The 26,248-nt window shown below is 46.8% G+C and overlaps 2 protein-coding genes across 3 annotated transcripts; both read left to right on the top strand.

Moving 5' to 3' along the window:
- The first annotated feature begins 5,631 nt into the window (after positions 1–5,631).
- LOC136498454 (BTB/POZ domain-containing protein At1g50280-like) lies at positions 5,632–10,942 on the top strand. Its single transcript, XM_066494385.1, has 3 exons — positions 5,632–6,098; positions 6,253–7,458; positions 10,308–10,942. The coding sequence occupies exons 1-3, from the start codon at positions 6,036–6,038 to the stop codon at positions 10,788–10,790; spliced, it is 1,752 nt and encodes a 583-aa protein (XP_066350482.1). The 5' UTR covers positions 5,632–6,035; the 3' UTR covers positions 10,791–10,942.
- Positions 10,943–19,112: 8,170 nt separating this feature from the next.
- Positions 19,113–26,248, top strand: LOC136497962 (vacuolar protein sorting-associated protein 41 homolog). Of its 2 annotated transcripts, XM_066493870.1 has the most exons (19): positions 19,116–19,538; positions 20,064–20,333; positions 20,420–20,599; positions 21,047–21,310; positions 21,425–21,557; positions 21,656–21,746; positions 22,344–22,446; positions 22,872–22,975; positions 23,116–23,209; positions 23,285–23,440; positions 23,535–23,597; positions 23,692–23,757; positions 23,863–24,063; positions 24,651–24,728; positions 24,808–24,927; positions 25,037–25,117; positions 25,200–25,285; positions 25,440–25,521; positions 25,609–26,248. In XM_066493870.1, exons 1-19 carry the CDS (start codon positions 19,257–19,259, stop codon positions 26,002–26,004), a joined length of 2,850 nt encoding a protein of 949 aa, XP_066349967.1. In that variant the 5' UTR covers positions 19,116–19,256; the 3' UTR covers positions 26,005–26,248. The 2 variants fall into 2 exon arrangements, with proteins under 2 accessions (XP_066349966.1, XP_066349967.1); XM_066493869.1 differs by having other exon boundaries at positions 19,113–19,538; positions 25,440–26,248.

Raw genomic sequence — 26,248 nt, 5'->3', positions numbered from 1 at the left:
AGCGGGGTCGGGCAAGGCCGCTGGGGCTCATCTCGGTTTTTCTCCCCTAGCTCTGTTTGACATGAGGCGGCCTCGAGCCCTTTGTGGGTTGGCCTTCAAACCTCGATCAGCCGCCGCTCATATTGAATGAGGCGACTGCCGCTTCATGACGCGACACGAAGCGTTGGAATGCAGCGATTTGCATATGCAATGTTTGGATGTATGGATTCAAAGTATAACTTAATTAAAATGAAAGCGGGGGGTTGGTAACGTTACCCTAGTGGTGTGAGTGACGGGAAGCTCTTACCGCATATGTTAGTGCGGGGTTCGGGTCCAACGTTTACGACAAGGTTGGTGTAACTTGCATAAGCATTGCCATTTTTCGTTTCTGTCTCTCGGCGGCGATCCGAGCCATTCGATTGATTTAGGTGACATGATAGCTTCTCCTCAAAGGAGATTCTGTAGGAGGACCCCCCCAAACCCTTCTTGGGAAGGTGAGAGCTAAAGCTTGTGATGTGGGGAACTGTGAATTCAATTATGCTGGTGAACAAAAACACCGTAGCCATCGGGGCGTAGGGTCTGTAGTTTGTCCAGGTGTATTCAAAGTTTTATACCCACATGTCGTGCTTTTAGTTTTAAACATAAGGAGGGGTCAGGCGAGGAGGATGTCTAAACAGGTAGACACTCTCGGTAGCCCTCGAGCTATGTCCGTGCCCTTGCCGTTGCTGGTGTCGAAAACTTGGTAATGAAATTAACACTCAAAGTAAGAAGGCAGAAGTGCTTATCTTTCAGTGGTTCGTTCATTTGTTGTTTTACCTAGGCCATTCGATCGACCCAGGAGGCCCATTGGGCCCCCTAGATGGGGGTTCGATTGTCGAGTCATTCTATGGTCTTGCGTGGGGAAGCGGAGAGTTGCCTAGATGCGGGTGCGCCTTGATTCTCGCGCCCAGCGCGCGGTAGTGGTGGGCCATGCCCAAGCAACATCCTATTTTGACCAGGCGATGTCTCGTTGATCAGAGCACTTTCCATCGGTCCAGGCGCGTCCCCTTGGATTCCCATCAGCAATGGTTCCCCATCTGCATTGAATAGGGGAAGGAAGAGAATTTTTCATCCCCACCTTTCGCCTTTCCTCAGCTACTGTGCCTCTTCCTTAAATAGGGAGGGGGAGGGGAGTTCTCATCCCACTCCTTCGCCCGCCTCTAAGCCACTACCTCTTCTTCCTTTCCACCGAATGTGTTCGTGCGTCGCGGTGGGGTCCTAAGTGAGAGAGGGTAATGCTAGGGAGATAAAAACTCAAAGATCTGCTCATGAATCTAGAGCGCGATGTCGAGTTGGAGGTCATCCAACGTAGATGAGATGGTGCAGGCCGCCTTTGCTGAGAAGGGGCCACTGCTATTGAAGGAGGAGGGGCACTGGAGGGTGCCGAGCGTCGTCGGCTTTGTCGTCATTCGTTGCGGCCTTTCTTCGGTAGGAGACGCCCCCTACCCAGACACTGTTGTCAGGGTTGTGGCTAATGATGATGATGCAGTCCCTGGGTGCCCCATAGAGGGCACCACAGTCGTTGACATGATGCTCGACGTTACAGATGACGGTGCCCTCGAGGATCCCATGGAGTGGTAGGGCGTTGCTGATGGAAAGCATGGTGCGACGACCGTAGCAGTACTTATAGTAGGGCTGGTCAGAAACTGTAATCGAATAAGTTTGTGGGGGTGCCCCTAAGTGAACAGTAGTATTTATGAATACATTAGTCCTTTTTGTGATGGGATCACTTTGTAAGCAATGAATTTTATGCGAAAAAATGAATAAGTTTTTTACTTTCGCTATGGCAAATAGCCTTTCGGTTTTTCTCCCTCTTTTAGTAAAAGAGATTTTGGTGCCTTCCGACCCTTCTCATAGCTAAAGTCGCAAAAAAACTGGAAGTGCGGGCGAGCTAGTTCTGATATGCTAGTGAACAAAGAGGCCGTAGCCACTGGGGCGTGGGTTTCCCATAGTCCTACCAGTTACGCTCAGATTTTGTCTCCCGAAGTCCTAGCCTTTAGGACTTGTCGTGAGAAAAGAGGGAAGACTTAGAGAATGTTTGCAAAGATAACACAGAGAGTGTTTTGTGAGATAAATGTACTTATATCAGCCCCCGAGTGAGGTCCAACCCCTCGCTTTTTGTAGGGGTCGGATGTCGCTAAAGACCGGGGATTTCTGAAGACAAAAACTGATAGGAAAAAGTATACGTTTATTTAAGGATAAAAATGATGTAGCTGCTTAATGTTCCAGGCATTGGTGAAGACCTCGCCGTCGATGGTTTTCAACTTGTAGGCGCCTGGCCGGAGTACTTTCGCGATAACATACGGCCCCTCCCAGGGTGGGGAGAGCTTGTGGTGGTCCTTGTCGCTCTATATGAGGCGGAGAACAAGGTCCCCGATGTTAAAGGCCTGGTACCGCACCCATTGGCTGTGGTACCATCGCAACGCTTGCTGGTACTTGGCCGAACGGAGGAGGGCAATGTTGTGGGCTTCGTCTAGTTGGTCCATGGCGTCTTCGTGGGATGCCTCAGCTCCCTGTTTATCGTATGCTCTGATTCTTGGCGCTCCGTAGTCGAGGTCCATCGAGAGGACGGCCTCAGAATCATAGACCATGAAGAAAGGTATGTAGCCGGTGGCACAGCTAGGAGTTGTCCTTAGGCTCTAGAGCACCACAGGGAGCTCAGCGACCCAACGTGCGCCAACCTTGTTCAACTAGTTGAAGATTCTAGGCTTGAGGCCTTGTTGGAGCATGACGTTTGCGTGCTCGACCTGCCCGTTCATTTGGGGGTGCGCAATGGCAGCCCAATCGACTCGGATGTGTTGTTCATCGTAGAATCAAATGAATTTCTTGCCGGTGAACTACATGCCATTATCTGTGATGATGGAGTTCGGTACTCTAAATCAATGGATGATGTCAAGGAAGAACAGCACAGCTTGCTTGGACTTGATCGCGGAGATTGGCCGAGCTTCGATCCATTTTGTGAACTTGTCTACGGTGACAAGCAAGTGGCTGTAGCCCCCGGACGCCTTTTTGAGAGGCTTAACTAGATCGAGCCCCTAGACCATGAAGGGCCACGTGATGGGGATCATCTAGAGTGCCATATCTCCTCATCGGCGATGAAGTAGGGCTGTTGTGGCGGCAATGTTCTGGCTTGCCCGAACGAAGTGAGGAAAGGTTTCACCATCGGCGATGATCCTTCAGTTTACGTCGTGGGTCACGACGCCTAATCTCCTCATCGACCTCCATGTACTCTCGAACAAGCCGTTGTCTAGCTTCGTCTATTTCCTGCTTTCGGGCTCTCAGCTACTCCACCCCTACGTGAGGTGGGGCCACTATCCCCCTTTCGGTTGTGCTGCTGAGGTTGCCTGCTAGAGTACTCTCCTCCACAGAGATGCTTTCGACGTGTCCCTCGGAGGTTTCTACCATGAAACATTCCTAGGAGGGATGATGGCTCCCCCTATCGGAGTCAGAGACAGAGTCCGACCCGGACCTTCTGTGAGGAGGCCATGGAGGGATTCTATGACGCTTTTGATCATCTCCATGAACTCGTCATTCGCGGGAGACGGGATCGTGTGATGTACCACAAGGTGGCTAACAGTCGCCGCGGCGTTGCGAAGATCAAATAGAAGCACCGTCGGGGCACTCCATGTGGAGTGTTTTGGAGAGAGGGTGAGGTGACGTGGGTCCTCCCTAGATGGCTATGGTCCAAGGGAGATGCTGGGCTGGTGCTCAAGCCTCCCATAGTTGAAGCTGACGGAGGGGAGAGACTGGATGGCGGTGTGGGCCAGCGCCAACTCTCCTCCCAGCGTGACGATGAAGTCTAGGTCATCAAAACGCACGTGTGCACCCGGGACCCAGCTGATTGCGTGGTTAGCCATCCGAGGCCTGATTTGGAACGCGCAAAGGCCCCTACCTAGCACACCAACTTTCGGTGTTTCGAATAAACACCGGTTAGTAAATTTATAATTGTTGCGCATTAGGCTCGGATGGTGCACTAAAGGACACAAGATTTATACTAGTTCGAGCCGAATGTCCCTACGTCCAGTTTGCTGCTGCTCGTGTTATCAGTACCGAAAAAGGTTCGTAGTAGAGGGTACAAATAGTCGAGAGAGGGAGAGGTCCTAGGTCTCTGATGGAATGGTCGAAAGGACGCCAAGAGCTCGGTCGCTGCTTGGCTGTATGCATGATGTGTTGTGTGTGTTGAACTGATCCATCGAGAGTTCATCCCCTTAGTGGGGGGCCCTGCCCTCCTTTTTATAGACCAAGGGGAGTAGGGGTTACAGATGGGAGAAAGAGGAAAATACCGAAGGTATAGAAGGTCCTTTGAGGGAGCCGGATCTTCTTTTTCCCTGTGCCTACCCTGCTTAACATGGCAGACCGTGTCAGAGGTGGCGTGTTCGCTGATCCTCGTAGGCTATGCCCTAGCCTCATTTAGCAAGTGGGTGCGTCCCATCCTACGCCGGCGGATGGTGCGGCGTGCCGGAGAGCCGAGATGTGACCCCTCAGGGAGTAAGCAGGGAAGTGACCATATGTCTGTCGCTGTAGATGATGTAATTTCTATCTTGGACCGTAGTGGTTGTCGAATGCCTATGTTAGTATCCGCGCCCGAGGACTGAAGGCGGCGCCTACTACACTGTGGGACAAAAGTCGACGCCTACAACACTATTCGGGCACTGTTATGTCAGAAAGGGCTTAAAGCGCCCGTCCCATCGTATCCTGACGGTACCTTCCTGCACGCGTGCAGGGCATGGTCCTCGGTACTGCATTTGACTCGAATGTCCTGTCGTACCCTGTGCTTGTCATCATGAAGGAGCAAGGCGCAATCGTCGGGCGAGGCAGAGCCCATCCTCGGACGTCGGGCGAGGCGGATCCCGTCCTTGGACGTCGGGCGAGGCGGAGCCCACCCTTGGACGTCGGGCGAGGCGAAGCCAGACCCTAGCCGTCGGGCGACGCGGAGCCCGCCCTCGAACATCGGGCGAGGAGGAGCCAGCCCTTAGCCGTCAGACGAGGCAGAGTCCAGCCCTCGGGGGTCGAGCGAGGCGGAGCTCGCCCTCGGACGTCGGGCGAGGCAGAGCCCACCCTTGGACGTCGGGTGAGGCAGAGCCAGCCCCTAGCCATCGAGCGAGGCGGAGCCCGCCCTCGGACGTCGGGCGAGACGAAGTCAGCCCCAAGTCGTCGGGTGAGGCGGAGCCCGCCCTCGGACGTCGGGCAAGGCGGAGGCCAGCCCTCGGGGGTCGGGCGAGGCGGAGCCCACCCTCGGACATCGGGCGAGGCGGTGCCAGCCCATAGCCGTCGGGCGAGGCAGAACCAATCTTCCGTCGTTTGGGCAAGAAGCGTAGTAGTGCTCTTGTCTGACTCGAAACGTCAACGTTCGATGATTATTAGTCCCACCTCATTGGGTACCCCGGTATTAGGTTCCCGACACTCATCTTGTAATCTAGCAGCGGTAGATCAAACTTCATCGATGCCATCGCGGAACCCTAATGTGAAACCAAGCTCTGGTACCACTTGTTAGAAACGATAGGCATTATAAACGACGAAGAACAGCAAATCAAACATAGGGGACACGAGATTTTAACATGAAAAACCCTTCCAAGGAAGAAGGGATAAAACCACGGACATCTACCAGCAAATCTTCACTATATCGGGTGAGGTTACAAACATCAGGGATTTACAACTTTTCTTATCACAAGACGACAGCTTATATGAAGTATATATAGATGAAAAACCCTAATAGGCGATGATTCATACCGCGCGGGGCTCCGCCCCCTGCACCCCCGAGGCGTGGTAGGGAAACATGATAGGCTAACTTCAGCCTTCGCTTCGCTTCGACCTAAGCCTCCCAGCGACGGACCTTATTTCGCTTCGACCAAAATTAGCTTTTATCTTGTACATTCATGGATCACAGCTCGGCAAATCTTCCCAGCTCCCTCCGATCCCTCTCGCCTCCCCATATTTTATTTTATATATACTCCACTGCCTGCGGTGCACCTCCCATTTCTTGCGTCCGTCGTCTCTTCTTCCTCCTCCCGTGAGCCATGAATGAGCTCTGCGACCTCAAGGTGCACATCAATGGCCATCACACGCTTCATCTCCACCAGGCACGTATCACTCACACCGCGTGCCAAGTTCTTCTTCTTCCTAATAGGGCGTCTCATCAGATCAAGAAATGAACCTTCTCTTTTTTTTTTTCTAGCTCTGAAAGTCTGAATTGATCTCATCTCACCGTCGTTGCAATGCAATGCAATGTAACAGAGCGTCATGTGCGCCTTCTCGGGGAGGCTGAGGACGATGGTGAAACAGGAGAAGATCATGAAGAAGGCCGGCAGGAAGGAAACCGTGTCCATCAAGCTCGCCGGCTTCCCTGGCGGCGCCGACGGCTTCGAGCTCGTGGCCAGGTTCTGCTACAACAACGGCCGCGTTGTGCTCTGCCCCTCCAACCTCCCGCTCCTGCACTGCGCCGCCGTGTTCCTGGAGATGACCGAGGAGGTGTGCGCCTGCAACCTGCTGGCGCAGGCGGAGGCCTTCGTGAACGGGCTCTGCTACTGGACCTGGGGCGACGTGCTCACCGCGGTCAAGAGCTGCGAGCCCTTCGCCGCGGCGGCCGACGCCTCCGGCCTCCTGGAGAGGTTCATCTCCGCGCTCTTCTCCAAGATCACCGCCACCCCGGAGACGCCAACCGCCGCCGCCGCCGGTGGCGGCGTGGGGACGCCGAACCGCTCCTCGTCGTCGTGCTCGTCGTCGCCCGACACGGTGGGCTTCGGCCGGTCGTCGACGTCCGCCACCAAGACGCCGGAGTCGATGCGGCCCTGTGCCGGCAGGGAGTGGTGGTTCGACGACATGACGTCGCTGTCCCCACCGACCATCGAGAAGGTGATGCGCGTGCTCGGCTGCTACGGCGTCGAGAACAAGAACCTGATCCTGACGCGGTTCCTGCTGCACTACCTCCGCGCCGCCACGCGCAGGCCGCCGGCGCTGGCGCTCTGCGAGGGGGAGAGGGAAAGCGCTGGAGCCCTCGCCGGCCTCGCGGACACGGCCGTCCACGGCGTGGCGCTCGTCGGGGGCACGGCGTTCTCGTGCCGGGGACTCTTCTGGGTGCTGCGGATCGTGTCGGCGGTGGGGCTGAGCAGGGAGTGCAGGCACAAGCTGGAGCGGCTCATGGGGCTGATGCTGGACCAGGCCACGCTCGACGACCTCCTCGTCTCCGGCGACGACGGCGGCGTGTACGACGTCAACCTGGTCATGAGGCTCGTCAGGGTGTTCGTGGCCTCCGAGGAGGAGGCCGACGCGCCGTCGCAGAGGATGCGGAAGGTGGGGCGCCTGCTCGACAAGTACCTCGGGGAAATCTCGCCGGACCACGGGCTAAAGGTGTCCAAGTTTCTCGCCGTCGCCGAGAGCCTGCCGGACTCGGCCAGGGACTGCTATGACGGCGTGTACAGGGCGCTCGACATCTACCTCGAGGTAAACGTTACCACTCCGCTAATGCGATACTGCCAAAGATGCAAAGAACAGAATCTTAGGGGGGTGTTTGGATTTCGTGACTAAAATATAGAAGGTATGTTGAGAGGATGTTGTATGGGATATTTGGATACTAATAAAAAAACAAATTACATAATCCGTCAGTACTCCACGAGATAAATTTTTTAAGCCTAATCAATCTGTCATTAGCACATGTTTACGGTAGCTAAACGTTGTCAAATCATGGACTAATTAGGCTTAAAAGATTCGTCTCGCAAATTAGTTGCAAACTATGAAATTAGTTTCGTAATTAGTCTATATTTAATACTCTATGCATATGTCAAACATTAGATGGGACAGCGACTAAAATTTAGGAGGGGGAACCAAACACCCCCCTTAGTCCATCAATCATCATCTAAAAAACTAGTCGATTAATTTCATTTCGAACTTGATTAAGGGGCTGTGTCAAATAACTGCTGAAGTTGCATCAGCTGAAAATTAATTTCTCCAGTGAACACATTGCCATTTTTTTCATCCTGGTACTGGTAGTGGATTCGTTTTGTAGAACTGCCTGCTACTGTTTGGGATCATGATTCGGACATGATGACTGAAAGCTTCAGGCTATTGAGTAGCCTATCATAGGGTCCTAGGGGCAGATATGGCGGTACTCCTTTATCGTACCATAGTAAAACAAAATCAGAGAAAAAAATGGATACTTTACAAATTACTGCTAGTAGAAACTACTGCTGAAATTTACTCTTACCCTTCGCAATATTCAGAATACCCTTCGCAGATTTCCAGCTTCACATTCTGAATTTTCGAAAATTCTGAGGAACCAAATGCTAGGGTTCTGTATTTGCCAGCTTTTGCTGCAAGACTTCTTTCACCTGGCGCCAGTTTTTACTCTGGCCTCATGGAGTCATGGTGGGTCCTGACTGAGAGTCACTACGATGGTAGCAGACATTACAGTGTAGGGCACCAGGATTTCAGATTTTACTAGTACGCGGCAGCGAATATCCTGTCAGTTTATGATTGGTGTCACGATGAACACTGCACTAGTCTGTTCAGCATGTCGCTGACGCTGATACCGTTGGATGAACTGTAAAAACTGACTAACAGAGGATAGCACGAGCACGAGTGAAATCTTAGATTCGGGGGTGTATACGATGTACAGAACTTACTGTTTGATTACAGGCATCAGAGCATTTTGGTACTCCTCTTGTTGATGCATGTGAGACGACAGGCCTGTTTGGTTTGCACTCTGACATCAAGAAGGATGTGCATTGTGCTAGGGATCAAAAATTGAAAGCCTGGGATTGATCAGATAAATTTGCTAGGGTGTGAAGCAAACAGGCCCGACGACACTGATACTGTCTCTCTAGCATCTTCCAATCTACGTTCAGACATTGCAGATTTCTTTTTTAATTTATCCCATTTGTTGGTGACTGTTCCTCTTCTAGTCTATGACAAAGCAGTTGAATAAAGTTCGGCAGTAGTACTATCATGGGATGCTAATGATGGACAGATAGATCGTCTGGTACTTTGGTTATGGGGTGAACCTTTAATTTGCGACCCCTTTAGCCCTTTGCACCGCTCAAGCGTGTGCTGTTGGCTCATCAAACCCGCAAGCTTTGCCATTAGTTGTCTGAAACTCTGAAGCAACCTTCCATTAATGTCTACCAATTGAACTTACATAATTGTTCGAAAATAAAACTTCACCTTACTAGGAATTTATGTGGCATATACTTCTCCAGTTACAAGTTAGTTCACTTTGTCTTTGTTTTAAGTCAACCTTACTGTTTAGCTTAGATTAGCCTAGCTTTGGCTTTTCTTAAGCCTCCCTTTCTTGTACTTGTTCTGCTGGTAATAAATCTTCTCTGTAGGGGCTTCGGCCCCTCCAGTTTCTTCTTAAAAAAAACTTGTTTAACTTTGATCAAGTTTGTAGAAAAATCCACAACAGCTGGAACATCAAATCTATATCATCAAAATTCTTCATCTAATATATTCTGATAGATTTGAACATGTAGATATAATATAATTTCTAAAATCATAATCAAAGTTAGCGACATTTAACTTAAAATAAAGCCAGTGATGAACTAATTTAAAATGATTACTTTGCTTCTCACAGGAAACCAGTAGTCTGGCACTGTGGCACATCTCGCCATATCATCAGTGATTCAGTCCTAACCTGTATACATTCTCTGCTGTGAATGGGTAGGATATGGATGGAGTTAGCAGTTCAGCAAGTTCTTTTCTCTGACATGGCGGGTAAAAACTTTACCTGCATGCATGCAGACGTAGCTTTAGCCTTTTGCCCTGTTTGCAGGGCGCTTTTGATCCATCTCGTCATGAGCCCATCGAGTTGGTTGGTTCTCCGCTGCCTTGATCTCTGGTTATTTTACAACTAAGATCCCGGCTTTGTTTATTTGTTACTAGTGGTGCCTCGGGAGCCTTTCATCAGCGGGCCTTGTGCCAGATTGCCTTTAGCCTGGCCTTTGATGCTTTCCATGATCAAATGGATCTTCTTTAATCATCACCTTCCTTTGTGTTTGTGCACTGTAGTTTCCCTCGCACCCACGGCTTTTCCTTGTTCAATACAAGCATGGTCAGAGTAGACACACCAAAAGCACTAAATAGTTCTTGTGCACTGCACTTTTCTACCTTTTTCTGCTGATGGTTTGACATTTTCCAATGCTTTCTGAATGGTTTACTCTAACATTTTACGTTAAAAAAACTCACATTGTGATCACCAGAATCAGCAAAGTTTACGCAGAGAGTAGTAGTAGTATCGAAACTGATGCATTTTTGCAAACTCTGCTCTGAACTCTGCCGTTCTGAATGAATGAATGCAGTCGCACCCAGCACTGTCCCTGGAGGAGCGCACGACGCTGTGCCGGTGCCTCAACTACGAGAAGCTGACGCTGGAGGCGTGCAAGGACCTGGCCAAGAACCGGCGGATCCCGCCGGGCGTGGCGGTGCAGGCGCTGGCGTCGCAGCAGTGCAAGCTCCACATCAGCGAGCCCGGGCCCAGTGCGGCGGCGGCGAAGGAGCGCCGGCCCGACCCGTCCACCTGCTCCCAGTCCCAGACGCCGAGGAGGAGGGTCGCCCGCCGCGCCACCCACAGCGTGGACCTCGGCGGCGGCGACGACGATGAGAAGGAGCTGCTGTGGCTGAACCTGCAGAGGATGCAGAGCCGGGTGGTGGAGCTGGAGCGGGCGTGCAAGGAGATGAAGGGCCAGATGTCCAGGATGGCCAAGGGCAAGTCCTTCTCCTTCGGCGCCGGCGCCGCCTCCTGCCACCAGACCGGCGGCAGGGGCTTGCCTAGGCTCTGCTGACGGTGACGGGGGATGGAGCAGTAAGCCAGTAACTTCGTTCTTTTTTGTTCTTCTTTTTGAGTGTTTCTGGTATAATTGTCACATATAGCTTGCGATTTCCCTCTTGATCCCTTTGTAAAGCTGATTGCTTGGTTGATGGAGCATTGGTTCGATCGTCCTTTTTTTACCTTGTGTTGCGTTGGCAGTGAGTGGAGTGACATATGTTCAGTTCAGCAAGAACGGGAGGTTGTTAGTTGATCTCAACGGTTTATTGGCTCTTGGATCTGCGTTCTGATCGATGGCGTTCAACCCTAATAGGACAGTGAGTGGAGTGACGTATGTTCAGTTCAGCAAGAACGGGAGGATCTGCATTCTGATCGAGGGCGTTTAGCCCTAAAGAGAGATGGGGATCAAGACTCAAAGGACGAGGCTGACCGGAGCCACCGTGACCCACCAACAGCTAAACCTAACCCGATCTAAAGATGGTGCTGTCAGCGACGGGAAAACCCACTGACTTCGCCGCCACCAACCTCACCGTCGCCTCTGCATCGCCACTAGACTTCGCCACCACTACGCTGGACTCCACTGCGCCGAGTTGCCACGACACCGGCGTCCAAGCCGCTGCGGCGCCATGGACCGAATGATGACCTAGGACGAGATACATCAACAGTTCCCCCATCTAAGTAAGATGCTTACCCTTGATCTACGGTTCAGAGGCACTTTATTTCCAACAATAGTATCAGAGTCAGGTTAACAGTGTGTAGATCTAGTATGGGGTACAGCATTAAAAAGAATTCAAAGAAAGAACAAGGATTCGATCTGTTTCAGATTGAAACCCTAACCCTAACCGGGTAAAAGAAAATAGAAAAGAGACCAGAAGGGTGGCGGGCATCACTAACTGCCGGTCACCACCACCACCGCGCGGGGAAAGGTGCCGCACCGCCGTCTTCACCGACGCGCGGTAAGAAAAGATCAGAGGGTTCAACCGAACCCAAACCGAAAGAAAAACGAATCGCGTTAATCCTAACCCTAATGAAACCCTAACCCTAACCCTAATTCCCAATCGGCAAAGAACCAAGAAGAAAACAGCAAGATCTACATACAGAGAAAGGAAAAGGGGAAAGGGCATGCTAGGCGACTCGCCGGAGCTAGACTGACGGCCGCCGGTAGCTAACCCTAATCAGGTGAAGCACAGAGAAGAGAAAGGGTGTCGATTTTGGAAAGGATCTCAAAGCCGAACCCTAACCCGTGAATCAGTCTCGGAAAAGAACAACAGTGAACCAAACCCTAATCCCCAGACAAATCTGAGAAAAAAGAAAGGAAAATCAAAGAAAGAAGAGAAGGAGGGCTCGGCTTCAAGTCGACTCGAAACCAAACCCTAAACTCGCAATCAATTTGGAAAGAAGAAGAAAAAACAAAACCCTAACCCTATATCCCCAATCGGTTAAATCTGAGAAGAACAAACCAGACCCAAATCATAAGGGGAAGAAGGGGAAGGGGAGTCCTGTCTCGATCGCTGCTGACACCGCCATAGTGTGGCTCGCCGACGCGCGGGGAGAAGAAGACCGAGCCGGGGGCGCTGCTCGCCGGGCTCTGGCCAAGGGGACGCCGCAGCCAGACCGCTCGACGACGGCGCGCTCACCCGTTGGGGAGCGCGCTCGTCGACGAGGGGACCGACGATGGCGGCGAGGCTCTACTCGCCCTCCATCATTTGCTCGCTCGAACTCGCCTCGCTGGGGCTAAGAGAGTGAGAGAGAGAAGGAGGAGGCACAAATGAGCGTTTAGGGTTCGGGAGTGACCGACGTCCGCGGTTTTGTTTGGGTGAGACGGCCGGGCGACCGTCGGATGTGATCCGACGGCGGAGCGCGACTGGGCCAGTTTTCGGCCTAGGCGGGGGGCGCGTCCGCGTCGCTTTGTCGGCCCAGGCCCACGTTGCGGCCTGGGTAGCAGCGCACGCGAAAACAAAAATAGGCCGAGCCAGATTTCACTGTTTTAGCTGGTTTGGGCCAAATGGACAGTGTTCATACTAGTTTAAGTTTTAATTTTTCAGAAGCAATTTTCGATGAATTTTGTCTACTTTAATATCTATGTTAAAATTTAAACCAACAGGATAATTTTCTAGATAATATTTAAAAAAAGTTTAATGCTTCTAAAAAATAGAGAATAAATTTTTTTATGTTTCCGCTGCTAAAAAATTGTTTATTCTCCAGTTATTTTGAACCAACGTGGTATTTAATTGGAGAAAAAGAGATTTAGACATGATTATGATATTGTTATTTTCTAACCAACGTTGTTAATGACAATATCGTAATTTTAATGATTTTATGCATTAATTCTATTTCTGTCCAACGGTGATGTAGAATTAGTGTATAAGAACAGTTGTATGTTTTAATTTTGACCAACGTTGGAATCAAGGCATGCAATTGTTGTTATTTTTTATGTTAAGAAAAAGATTGACCTGACCTTCATCTTGGCTGAGGTGGACTGGGTAGTCACCTCACCGTGTCCCACTGATCCTGTGGCACCGGTGAGGGAGACAAATGAGGCTGATACCGCTTGGGTAACTAAAGAGAGGGATTTTGAATCCCAAAAGATGTCATATGACTTTGAGCATAGAAAGTGGGTCATTGTCAACAAGAAATATTTGGCTGTGATAATGAACACGATTGAACCTACAATTGTGGGCTCAATCCCAAAGTGTGACACGGTCATCGAGTACCTCGATAGTATAAAGAGTTAGTTCACTAGCTCTTCAAAGACATATACTACACAGCTGATAAAACAGCTGGTGATAGAGAGTTACTCTGAAAATGGTAGCATAAGAGAGCTCACGATGCGTCGTTGAAATTATGGCACTGTCGTTTAGACCATATTTCGAGAGGGGAATAGAAAGACTAGTTAAGAATGATATTCTTCCTCCTTTAGAGTTCTCAGATTTAGAACAATGCAAAGAATGTATAAAAGGAAAGTATGTAAAGAAAATTAAGAAAGATGCTAAATAAAGCGCAGGAATTTTACAGATTATTCACACAGACATCTGTGGTCTATTTTCTGTAAAGAGTATGGATGGTTATGTTTCGTTCATAACATTCACAGATGATCACTCTCATTATGGCTACATTTATCTAATCAAAGAAAGAGCATTGGATAAATTTAAGATATTTAAGACAGAAGTTGAAAGCCAACACAATTTAAAGATTAAGATAGTCAGGTCCGACTGTGAGAGGGAGTACTACGGTCGGCATACCTCATATGGTCAAGTTCCTGGATCTTTTGCAAGGTTCTTACAGGAGAATGGCATAGTAGCCCAATATTCTACACTGAGCAAACCTCAGCAGAATGGAGTAGCTGAAAGACGCAATCGTACCCTGATGAATATGGTGCGTAGTATGATAAGTTACTTCACCTTATCATTGAGCCTGTGGATGGAGACATTAAAAACCGCCATTCATATTCTCAATAGAGTACCAAGTAAGTCGGTGCCCAAAATACCGTATGAGTTATGGACAGAAAGAGTACCCTCACTAAACCACTTCCGTGTGTGGGAGAGTCCTACTGAGGCTAAAGTATTTAACCCAAATATTAGGAAGCTAGATCCCAAAATAGTAAGTTACCATTTTATTGGCTATCCAGAAAAGTTAAAAGGTTTTCGTTTCTACTGTCTAGAGAGACATATAAAGTTTGTAAAAATGAGACACACTATCTTCCTAGAGGATGAAATGATGAGGAGAAGCATGGTAGCTCGAGAAATTGACCTTGAAGAGAAGCGGGTGTATGCGCCCACTCCAATGATTTATGAGCTATTTTTCTCACTACTTGCTGTCGCTGCATCGACAGTGCAAGATACTGTGTTGCCAGCACCCATTGTTATTTTGCCTGTGGCAACAATGAATGACGATGAGGAACCTTTTCTTCAGGATCCTATAGAACCTATTGCCACATATGAGGGGGAGCAACAACAGCCTCAAACAGAAGATGTGCCAAATATGGAGGCCCTAGAAGGTCTCAAAGAGTTAGAAAATTAGTTATTCCTGCTGACTATGAAGTATACAACACTGAGAAATTTCAAATGGAGAATGATCCCACCTTATTTGAAGAAGTCAAGAGAAGTGATCATTCATCAAAGTGGCTTGAGGCCATGGAAGATGAAATGAAATCTATGAATATGAATGCCAATAAAGTTTGGGACTTAGAAATAATTCCTAAAGAAGCCAAAACAGTAGGCTATAAATGGGTCTACAAAACAAAACTTGACTCTCAAAGGAATATAGAGAGATATAAAGCGTGACTTGTGGCAAAAGGCTTTACGCAAAGAGAAGGCATTGATTATAATGAGACCTTTTCTCCAGTCTCATATAAGGATTCCTTTAGAATCATAATGACATTAGTGGCACATTACGATTTAGAATTACATCAGATGGATGTAAAGACGATATTTCTCAACTGAGACTCGGAGGAAAATGTTTACATGGCACAACCGAAAGATTTTGTTATGGAAGGAAAAGAACGAATGGGATATCGCCTAAAGAAATCCATTTATAGATTAAAACAAGCTTCAAGATAGTGGTACTTAAAGTTTGATCAGACAATAAGGAATTTTGAGTTTAAAGAGAATGTAGAGGATAATTGTGCCTAAGCAAAGTTTAAGAATGGGAAGTTTATCTTCATTGCATAGTATGTGGATGATATCTTACTTGCTAGTAGTGATGTCAGTCTACTGAAGACAAAGAAGTTTTTATACTCAAAATTTGATATGAAAGATCTTAGTGAAGCTTCGCTCGTTCTAGGGATCGAGATTCATCGAGATAGAAGTAAAGGGGTATTAGGACTGTCACAAAAGACATACATAGAAAAGATCTTAAAGGAATTCAGTATGCATAAATATAGTCCCTCACCTGCTCCTATAGTCAAGGGCGACAGTTATGGGGATTTTCAATGCCTCAGGAACCAGTATGAGATCGATCAAATGAAAACGGTTACATATGCTTCAGCTGTCGGAAACTTGCAATATGCTCAAGTATGTACGCGCCCTGACTTGGCATTTGTTACCGGGTTACTTGGCAGATTTCAGAGCAATCCTGGAACAGAACACTGGAAATTGGTAAAAAAAGTCTTGTGTTATTTGCAATGAATGGAAAGCATCATGATGACATATAGAAGATCAGATTCACTCCACTGACTATGCGGGAGATGATAGAAAATCCACGTCTGGATATGTATTCACTCTCGTAGGGAAAGTTATTTCATGGAAAAGCTCAAATCAAACCGTCACTATATCATCCACAATGTATGTCGAGTTTGTAGCGTGTTATGAGGCAACAGGGTAGGTGAACTGGCTAAAGAAGTTTATACCCGGTTTGAAGGTAGTTGACGACATCTATAGACCACTTAAATTATACTGTGATAATAATCCGGCAGTACAGTATGCTCACAACAATAAGTCAAGTGGTGCTGCCAAACATATTGACATAAAGTATTTTGTTGTGAAAGATAAAGTCTAGGATCATGTCTTAAGTCTTGAGCATATAAATACCGAAAAGATGCTCGCAGATCCGCTTACAAAAGGCTTACTACCCAACGTGTTCAGAGAACATGTAGCTAGCATGGGTTTAAGGAAAAGCCTAAAATTTATAGACAAAAGAAGACCCAAAGTTAAGTATCTATTTCAGAACAGAATGGTGTGTTGTAGCTGTTAAATCTATCGACAATTGACTGTGACGATGAAATATGCTCTATGCGCTAATCTGTAATGGAATGAACAAAAGTAAATGATATGAAATTGAAAGATGGTAGTGAGATCAAGGGGGGAGAATGTTAGTTGATCTCCACCGGCCTATTGGACCCTTGGATCTGCGCCCTGATCGGAAGCGTCCAACTCTAATATGATTGGTGACCTCCTGTCGTACAGCACTATAAAGAGAGGTGGGGATAAAGGCTTAAAGAACGAGGTTGACCGGAGCCGCCGTGACCCACCAACAACTAAACCTAACCCGATCTAAAAAGGGTGCTGCCAGCGACGAGAAGACCCACTGACTTCGCCGCCACCAACCTTACCGTCGCCTCTGCATCGCCACTGGACCTCGCCATCACTACACTGGACTCCACTGCGCCGAGCTGCCACGACACCGGCGTCCAAGCCGCTGCGGCGCCGTAGACCGAATAATAACCTAAGACGAGGTACATCAACAGTTTTTCCATCTAAATAAGATGTTTACCTCTGATCTAAGGTTCAGTGGCACCTTGTTTCCAACAGAGGTGTGTAAAGTTCTTACCGTTGCCGCCCTCGTTGCGCTGTGAAAGTGAAACCTTTTTGAGCAGGTGAGTTACTGTCAGAAAAGCCAGTAGACTGCAGCAGCTTTTACCTGGAACTCCGGAATGAATGCATCCACATCCACGGGCACTGGGGACCGAACCCAACCGCCGAATCTGCAATTCCAAATATCCAACAAGGGCCCGAGTCCAGATTCCAGAGTGTGTGCGAGCGCAGGCCCAGCCAAGCTCCAGATGGACACAATCCACGGCCGGCACGGTCGCCAACACGCAGCACAGGCCCCTTGGCGACGGAATGTTGCAGACTTGCAGTCTGCCGAGCCAGGACTAGAGCAGAGGGAACGGACCGAGCGGTTAGTTATTTGGAGATTTCATAAAGTTTTATGGGCATTAAATATGCTGACATGACACTGTCTTAATGAAGAAAGAGAAGATAAAAGTTTCATGGGAGTAGAGAGAATTTTATGGGGATAAAATTCTTCTGCACTGTTTTTAAAATATGGGTGTGTTGAAAACTGGAAGATGAAACCACTGAGACTGGCCTTAAGGCGCATGCTCGCTCAATGCTCCGCTGCAAGCAGTAGCAGCTCGGCGTGGACCACGGCACCGGCGCGACGGCCCGCCAAGTTGGAACGTGCGCGGCGTCCCCGGTGCTCCGGCCCACCGGTCGCGGCGGCAAGTTGGGCACGGGCACGGCTCACGGCCTCACGGGCGGGCTCTACCACTTGGCATTGGCAGCGGTTCCCTCGAGATCACGCCGGCGCCCGGCGCGCCGTGTCGGACGGTCGGTCGGGCATGGTCACCGTCGCGCCGCCTCCGTTCTCCTCGCCCTGGCAGACTGGCAAGTCTGGCACGTCGCGCCGCCAAAGCAACCCGCGTAGCCCATCTGAACCAACGGGCCCGCTTAGCCCATCAGTATTCCTTGGCCCATGTTATTAGCATTCCTTAATCCTCCTATTCCATGTCAAAATAATCTTGTAGCCGTGGAGGAGATCTAGTGTCATCTCATTGATCCCGTGGACAAGAGCCGTCAGTTGTATATAAAAAAGTTGGGGACGATCACAAAAAAAAGAGGCCCGTGGCGCTGTTGCTTTCAGTTCAAACAGGTAGGTGCCCCCGTGATTTAAAAAAAAAAAGGTCGGTGCCTCCGTGACTCGTTCTGCTGCGTCGTTTTGACAACGTCCGCCGTCCGGATCGCCATCGAAACGCCGAAAGGTAGAGAGCGCGCGTGGGCTCCACGCGCCTTTCTATATTGCTTTCTAAATTATTATTCGAAGAGTCATTTACATAAAAATTATTTTTTATATCTTTTCGGTCTTCAACAGTTTTTGTATATCTCATGCGTATAAGCGTACTTTAGAAAGTCATTCTCGTCTTTCATTTTTTTGCTAGCGAAAAATCCAAAATAAAAGATGGTTATATTTAAATGACTATTTAGAAAAATTGTTGAATATTAGTTTTTCACTAAAATCTCTATTCATAGCGATAAAAAAAGACATGCTATAAGGCGTACTAATCCGACGACGCTGCTCGCTTCGCAGGCTCATCTGGTACTGCAAGATCACTCCCCCGTGTCCAAGCATGTTTTTGCTAGTATATGTCAGTTTGCATATGAAAAAACTTGTTTTTTTAACGACCACAATCACGTTTTTTTATTATTAAGAGAGAGTGCATGAATATTGTTTTTTTCCTAGAATCTAGCGTAGGTACTAACAGGCGAAACTGAGATAGCTTTAGCTTGTCTGATCCTTCCCGAAGTGTGTACTACCTTCTTTAGGTGACACAATTGCTTTACTGTTTGCCAACATCAGCGAGAAACAACGTCAATGGCGAGACGATGACATTCTTAATTGCTGGGATCCACCGAGCCAGAAGCTCCTGGAGGCCCACGTGTACCCACTCCTCGCGGTCCAGGTCCAGCACTCGAAACCGATGGAGACCCGACCGCCGACCCCCCCGGCCGGCCAGCAGCCAGCAGCCACCCACACCACGACCACGAACCGAAGGCCCGGCCCCGGCGCATGGCTCGACCGTGTACGCGTACGCCAGACGGACCCGGCTCGGCTGCACTGGTTCGATCGTTTAAGGCGTTCACGACAAATTGATAGACGGACACCGAAACAAAAGCAATTTTTACACGCGGGCCCTCGGCTTCGCCGGAAATCGTCTCGGAACGGGAGATCTCGCGGGCGGGCGGCGCCGGCCGGCGGCGAGAGGATGTCCACCGCGCCCGCGCGGCGCGCCCACCCGCCGCTGCAGAACGGCGCGGGGGGCGACGACGGGGACGACGAGCGCGAGGAGGAGGAGGAGGAAGTGGGCGATGACGAGGCGGAGGAGGAGGACGAGGAGGAGCCGCGGCTCAAGTACCAGCGGCTGGGCGGGAGCGTGCCGGCGATCCTCTCCACCGACGCCGCGGCCGCCATCGCCGTCGCCGACCGCATGGTTGCGCTCGGCACCCACAACGGCACCCTCCACATCCTCGACTTCCAGGGCAACCAGGTACTCCTCGCCAAAGGGCGCGCTCTCCTCGCGGAATCGGGGCTTGTGATGGGGACGGGGGTTGGAGGGAGACGGGATCGTGGCATTGGGACTGCTCTCGGAGCTTCCTCTATGCTTGCTGGGTCAAAACTACTTGCCAGTTCAATGATGGAGCTTTGAGGGATTTTATCTCCGAAACTGACTTGGCTTTAGACGCTCCCACGGTTGCTGGAGACACGTAGATGTACCGAATTGGGGTTGCTTCTAGCTTCCTTCATCGCAGCTTGAAATCATGTGATGCATATAGTTTTGGACTTTTGGTAATAATGATCACACTACTGTAGTATTGTTCTGATTCGAATTTCACATTCTTATGGTTGCAGAAGCTATGGAGCCAAATAATGACACATGATATGCAAAACTAAAGCATGTGATCCAATGACTTTGTCACTCCATGTAGATTCAATCTGTAGAAATGCTACACTGGTGTGCTGATAATATGCATCGGTTTCATCTTATTGTGCTTTATTTATGTTTTGTATATAGGTGAAAGAAATTGCTGCACACACAGCAACTATCAACGACATAAGTTTTGATGGGGACGGTGAATATATAGGAAGCTGCTCAGATGATGGCACAGTGGCAATAAACAGCCTCTTCACTGATGAAAAACTAAAGTTTGAGTACCATCGCCCCATGAAGGCAATTGCTCTAGACCCTAATTATGCCCGGAACTATAGAAGATTTGCTACTGGTGGTTTGGCAGGCCAAGTACTTGTGTTGACAAAGAAGTCTTGGGGAGGTTATCATAAGAAGGTAAGTTCGGTTTTTTTAGGATAATAGATCTGATGCATCTAGTGACCTCTAATGGTTATCTCATCTCTTGCTCGATCGTTATGTAGGTTTTGCGTGATGGTGAAGGGCCAATCCATTCGATGAAGTGGAGGGCGGACCTTCTTGCTTGGGCTAACGATGCAGGGGTGAAAGTGCATGATATGAGGACAGACAAAGGAATTGCATTCATAGAGAGACCAAAAGGCATTCCTCGACCAGAGTTCTTGCTTCCCGACCTAGTCTGGCAGGTAATTATATCTTTATATCTATATATGGATTATGCGTAGTTTAGTTGAACCATATAATCATATATACCTCAACTGGTAAATGTCAATTTTGTTAGCATATAAGTAAAATATTGTTAGAAGGGTGCAAAAGCAAAAGACTTTTGTGAAGTTGAAAGTTTTGGTGATATGTGCAATAAGTCAAATATTTGCTCTTACCTTTGGTGTGTGGAAGACAGGATATTAGCCAGAGGCACAAAACACAGAGAAAAACACATGACACCCATTTTTAATGAATTGATCATACTTTAAATTGTGTCAAGGAGCATGGTAACCATGTTATTTTCTGGTTGATATGAAATTATTCATGTTGTTAGCGTGTCTGACTCGCAAGACATACTTCTAAAATTTTCTTTTCTTATAGTTTGATATAAAAGTACATGTTGTGTTAACTGATCTTTGCCTGCTTAGGATGATACAGTCTTAGTTATTGGATGGGGAACAAGTGTCAAGATTGCAGCGATTCGAACAGATTTATCTCAGGGACTCAATGGCCTACAAAGGACTATCACCACAGCTAGTTCTGAGAAGTATGTGGACATTGTAGGCTCATTCCAAACAGGTTACCACATATCTGGGATTGCTCCATTTGGTGACCTTTTAGTTGTACTTGCCTATATTCCTGACGAGGATGAAAAAGAGAAAACATTTAGTACTTCTGTTACTTCACGACAGGTAATCATCATACCTCTAAATATCTGTTACATCTGCATTGTATACCATATACCTTTGCTTCTAAAATGATGCTTATGAGATTGATGTTCTTGTTACGTTTCTAACATTTTGCAGGGAGCTGCACAGCGTCCAGAAATACATCTTGTATCATGGAAAAATGATGAACTTACTACAGATGCTCTGCCTATTCATGGTTATGAGCATTACAAGGCAAAGGACTATGCTCTTGCGCATGCACCTTTCTCAGGTTTAATTGATCGTGCTCTAACATGAGTGACATTTATTTTCTTATTGATGGGAACTTTTCTAATGAAGGAACCCTGATTCTTTTGTCCAATCATTCAGGAAGTAGCAATGCAGGTGGACAGTGGGCTGCTGGCGATGAACCTTTGTATTACATTGTGTCTCCTAAGGACATAGTGGTTGCAAAGCCAAGGTTTGTTACAAAACAGGAGCTCATATTAGCCCCCAATTTACGATATCTAATTGTCACTTTGAGGATATTATATTAATTGAAATTGAACGAGTAAATCGTGATGCAGAACTGAACTCTACTGACAAAATTAAGAAAATGTTGGATGTAGTGCTGTTTCATTTCTTTTTGGCTATAGCGGTATAGCTATGTTAGTTAAATGTTTGAATTTCTTTGGTATTGCTCAGTTAGCTTAGGTTTCTGTCCTTTCCATACCAACAACGGAAAAATTTCCACAGGATACACAAAAACTGTCACTTTTGCTAAAAGACACCGAAAAAACTGATATTTGATGCTGGACACTACAACTTTGTGTATATTTCTTATGGGACACAGGTTAGTGACGTCCAGCGAATGTTAGAAAGAATTGATCTTTTCCATACATTTTCTGGAGGACACTGAACCATGTCCATCAGCGAATATACACAATTTTGTAGTGTCCAGCAGCAAAAATCAGTTGTTCCAATATCTTTCAGTAAAAATAAGGTGTTTTGAGTGTCCTGTGGCAAAATTTCCCCCAAAATAATCCCATGACTGATATAGTGTGCACCTTCTGATTAGAGACGCTGAAGATCATATTGCTTGGCTTCTTCAACATGGTTTCCATGAAAAAGCATTGGCTGCAGTTGAGGCAGGGCAAGGACGCACTGAGCTTCTTGATGAGGTGAACTAGAGAAATAGTGTGCACTGTTAAATAGCTCTCATGATGATTGAGCTCTCTTGGTATTGGTTATTATACCATATTTAAGATGATGGTTAGCTATTCTTCAGAAAATGAGATCTCTATATGCACAAATAGATGTTTCCTTTCAAAACAGGTCATTTTACAGACTCTTAAAGAGTGTCACGAAAACTGTCCCTACTAACGCAGATAAAAGAAAAACTGTCTCACTTTCCTTTATCTTATACATGAAAACTGTCCCATGTATTTTCAGAAAGCTAAAAGTGTGGCATCTTTTACAGCCAATATATAAAGGTCTACCATTTTTGAGCCCATCTATGAGAAGGACCTGTCCTTACAAAAGGACACCTAATTACATTAGAAATACTTTATGCATTAAAGTTGTTTCATTCATGTTGTTAATCCAGGTGGGTTCAAGATACCTTGATCACTTGATAATTGAAAGAAAATATGCTGAAGCTGCTCAGCGCTGCCCAAAGTTGCTGCGAGGATCTCCTTCAGCATGGGAGAGGTTAGAAAAGCATGTTGATACACAGACATCACCTTTTGCTAGATGATCTAGTATAACACTGATGAATTTGTGAGATGTTGATGGATCTCCCCCTCTGCGTTAGTTGATTCCTTTTTTTAACCAAAACTTTTATGCAACAGATGGGTCTTCCACTTTGCTCATCTTCGCCAACTTCCTGTTTTGGTCCCTTATGTACCTACAGAAAATCCTCAGCTGAGTGATACTGCGTATGAGGTGTTGTACTAACTTGTAAGTTCCATTACTAATTTTAACACTATCTGTTGTAATTATTCTGATTTTCTTGTGTAGGTTGCCCTTGTTGCTCTAACTACCAATCCTTCTTTCCATGAACTTCTCTTGACTACTATCAAAAATTGGCCACCAACATTATACTCAGCTTCACCGGTCATATCTGCCATTGAGCCACAGCTAAACTCCTCATCGATGACTGATTCATTGAAAGAGGTGGGGAGGGACATCGTTTAATGGATGTAAGACATATATATACTTCATTTGCTTTCACACTTTGATTGATATCTTTGTCTTATGTTCCATGTAGGCATTAGCAGAATTGTATGTGATCAATGGTCAGTATGAAAAGGCACTTTCTCTTTATGCTGAAGTAAGTACATCCTAAATTGCTGTATTTGTAGGCACATCTCAAAATATATTTTTTTAAATACCAAAGACTTTCTAATTAAATCCATTTGGTTCAGCTCCTGAAGCCAGAAGTATTCGAGTTTATTGAGAAATACAACTTGCATGATGCCATTTGTGATAAGGTACCAAAATGGATGAGTCCAATTTAGCTGCTAATACAATATGATTTAGAAAAAAAAAAGCCTTCCATATCCTCCACTGAAACACTTTTTTTTAATATTCTACAGGTTGCCAATCTTATGATAGTGGATAATAAAAGAACAGTTCACCTACTGATCCAACACCGTGATCTCATTCCCCCATGTGAAGTTGTGGAGCAGTTGTTGCATACCAGTAAAAACTGTGACAAGAGATATTTGTTACACCTATATTTGCATGCTTTATTTGAGATAGATATACATGCTGGAAAGGATTTTCATGATATGCAGGTACCTTTTGTGCCACATTTTAACATAGGGGCCTTTAAATGGGAAAATATTTGGTGCAAACCACCCTATTGGTGCAATCGTGAAAACCCTTCCAAAAACCCTACTTGGAGGTTTCCAAAAATTATGAAACGATGCATATCCATAGTTCATCCATAGATGTACATTGTAGCAAAAGTTTGGAAACAAAATCAATCTAGAAAAACTGATATGGAAATGAAAAATTTCATGTGTATTTGCATCAGAAGACAAATTCCCAGGAAATTTGTCTTCTAGTGCACTTGCACCTGAGTTTTGTCATTTTTGTTTGGATTTTCACACAATAAGTTTGCCTCCCAACTTTTGCTACAACGTACATCTATGGATGAACTATGGTATGCATCGTTTCATAATTTTTGGAAACCTCTAAGTAGGGTTTTTGAAAGGGTTTTCACGATTGCACCAAGAGGGTGGTTTGCACCAAATATTTTCCCCCTTTAAATGGGAATAATGCCTCCGTCATTGTTATGTCCATTTCCCCCAATTATTTTTTTTTACATTTACTTTGTGTTTTGATAATAACTTGCAAGTCAAAACTGTTTGCATTATAGGTGGAGCTTTATGCAGAATACGAGCCAAGGATGCTACTACCCTTCCTCCGAACCAGTCAGCATTACAGGCTTGACAAGGTCATTGTTTCCCCAAAAAATCACATCATAATTTTCTCTTTAGTTAACTATAGGTTGATAATTTGTTATTGTTATTCAGGCATATGAAATCTTTGCACAAAAGGAACTTGTAAGGGAGCAGGTTTTTGTCCTTGGTCGAATGGGCAATGCTAAGGAAGCTCTTTCGACAATTATAAACAAACTGGAAGACATGCAGGAGGTTCTAACTTGCTTATCCATTATATTACCATTTCTGAGACATCCTGTTCTATATTAGCCAACTTGATATATGGGATGGAACAGTAACATAAATCTTGAAATGCATACAGGCTGTTGAATTTGTTACAGAGCAACATGATGATGAACTGTGGGAGGAACTGATTAGACAATGCCTCCAGAAGCCTGAAATGGTAACTGAAATAAACGGTGCTTAATCTTCCTTAGACTGAGGCATCTTTGTTTCTTACTTTAATTTCTATGACTGTTGAGCAGGTAGGGAATCTATTGGAACATACCGTTGGCAATCTGGATCCTCTGTACATTGTCAGTTTGGTTCCTGATGGCTTAGAAATACCTCGGTATGTTTTCATCAAAATTTATCGTAAAAATTTATGAGCTATAAAATTTCTTACATGACTGAAACCTTGGCAAAAATGCTCTAAATGATCTGCCATGATCCTTAATCCAACCATTTCATCCCCTGGTTTGAGTGTTCACTCATGCTTTTGATAGGTTGCGGGATCGTCTTGTGAAAATTGTGACGGATTACCGAACAGAAACTTCATTGCGAAATGGATGCAATGATATACTTAAGGTTAACTTTCTTTCCTATACTGTGCTGCTCCGTATTTCAATCGTCTCGAATTCTGAGTATTTTCCATCCGAAACTTGCCTTGTTCAGGCTGACTGTGTTAACCTTTTGGTTAAATACTACCATGAGGCTCGGCGTGGTGTCTACATGGCAAGCATGGACGAGGAGGTACATGGAAACAGAACTGATGATGGATCCTCTCGGGGGCATGAGAGATCATCTAGCGTCCGGGCTCTAGATATCAAGTCCAGAACGAGATGTGGTGCCCGGTGTTGCTTGTGCTTCGATCCTTTGCCTATCCAGGACATCTCTGTCATCGTGTTCTACTGCTGCCATGCATATCATCTGTCTTGCCTTGAAGGTGGTTTAGACTCGATGAGATCAAACAGTAACCAGGATAGTGACAGTGGCACGGACGATGAGGATGGTTCCCAATTAGGCCAGTCTCGTATGCGCTGTGTATTGTGCACTACTGCTGCTGCATAATTTATACCGTGTTGGGTAGTACACACTACCTTGTGTTGTGTTGTAAGTTTTTAGCCATGTAATTATTGTGTTCTTTTCGTGTGTTTCACATGTACAATAGCGTGATTCTTTTGAGCGAAGCCATGTCCTCGGCAAGAGGAGTTTTGTGTAAATTTGATGAACCAGCATGAGCAAAGTTGTGCGGCATTTCCATTTTTTGTAAAGCCACGTTTGCCATATAATCAAAAGTTTATTAACATTACAC

This window comes from Miscanthus floridulus, chromosome 12, assembly GCF_019320115.1.
Source record: "Miscanthus floridulus cultivar M001 chromosome 12, ASM1932011v1, whole genome shotgun sequence".
In the NCBI taxonomy this organism is placed as follows: domain Eukaryota; kingdom Viridiplantae; phylum Streptophyta; class Magnoliopsida; order Poales; family Poaceae; genus Miscanthus; species Miscanthus floridulus.
The sequence above is the reverse complement of the archived record's forward strand: the minus strand, read 5'-3'. Positions and strand labels throughout refer to the sequence as shown.

Bases quoted from the DNA above. Each gene is read 5' to 3' on its own strand.
- LOC136498454 (XM_066494385.1), top strand. From the start codon at position 6,036: ATGAATGAGCTCTGCGACCTCAAGGTGCACATCAATGGCCATCACACG. The intron at 6,099-6,252 runs GCACGTATCACT...GCAATGTAACAG, and splicing joins ACACGCTTCATCTCCACCAG to AGCGTCATGTGCGCCTTCTC. The intron at 7,459-10,307 runs GTAAACGTTACC...GAATGAATGCAG, and splicing joins CGCTCGACATCTACCTCGAG to TCGCACCCAGCACTGTCCCT.
- LOC136497962 (XM_066493869.1), top strand. From the start codon at position 19,257: ATGTCCACCGCGCCCGCGCGGCGCGCCCACCCGCCGCTGCAGAACGGC. The intron at 23,441-23,534 runs GTGGGGAGGGAC...TGTTCCATGTAG, and splicing joins TGACTGATTCATTGAAAGAG to GCATTAGCAGAATTGTATGT. The intron at 24,928-25,036 runs GTTCTAACTTGC...AAATGCATACAG, and splicing joins AACTGGAAGACATGCAGGAG to GCTGTTGAATTTGTTACAGA.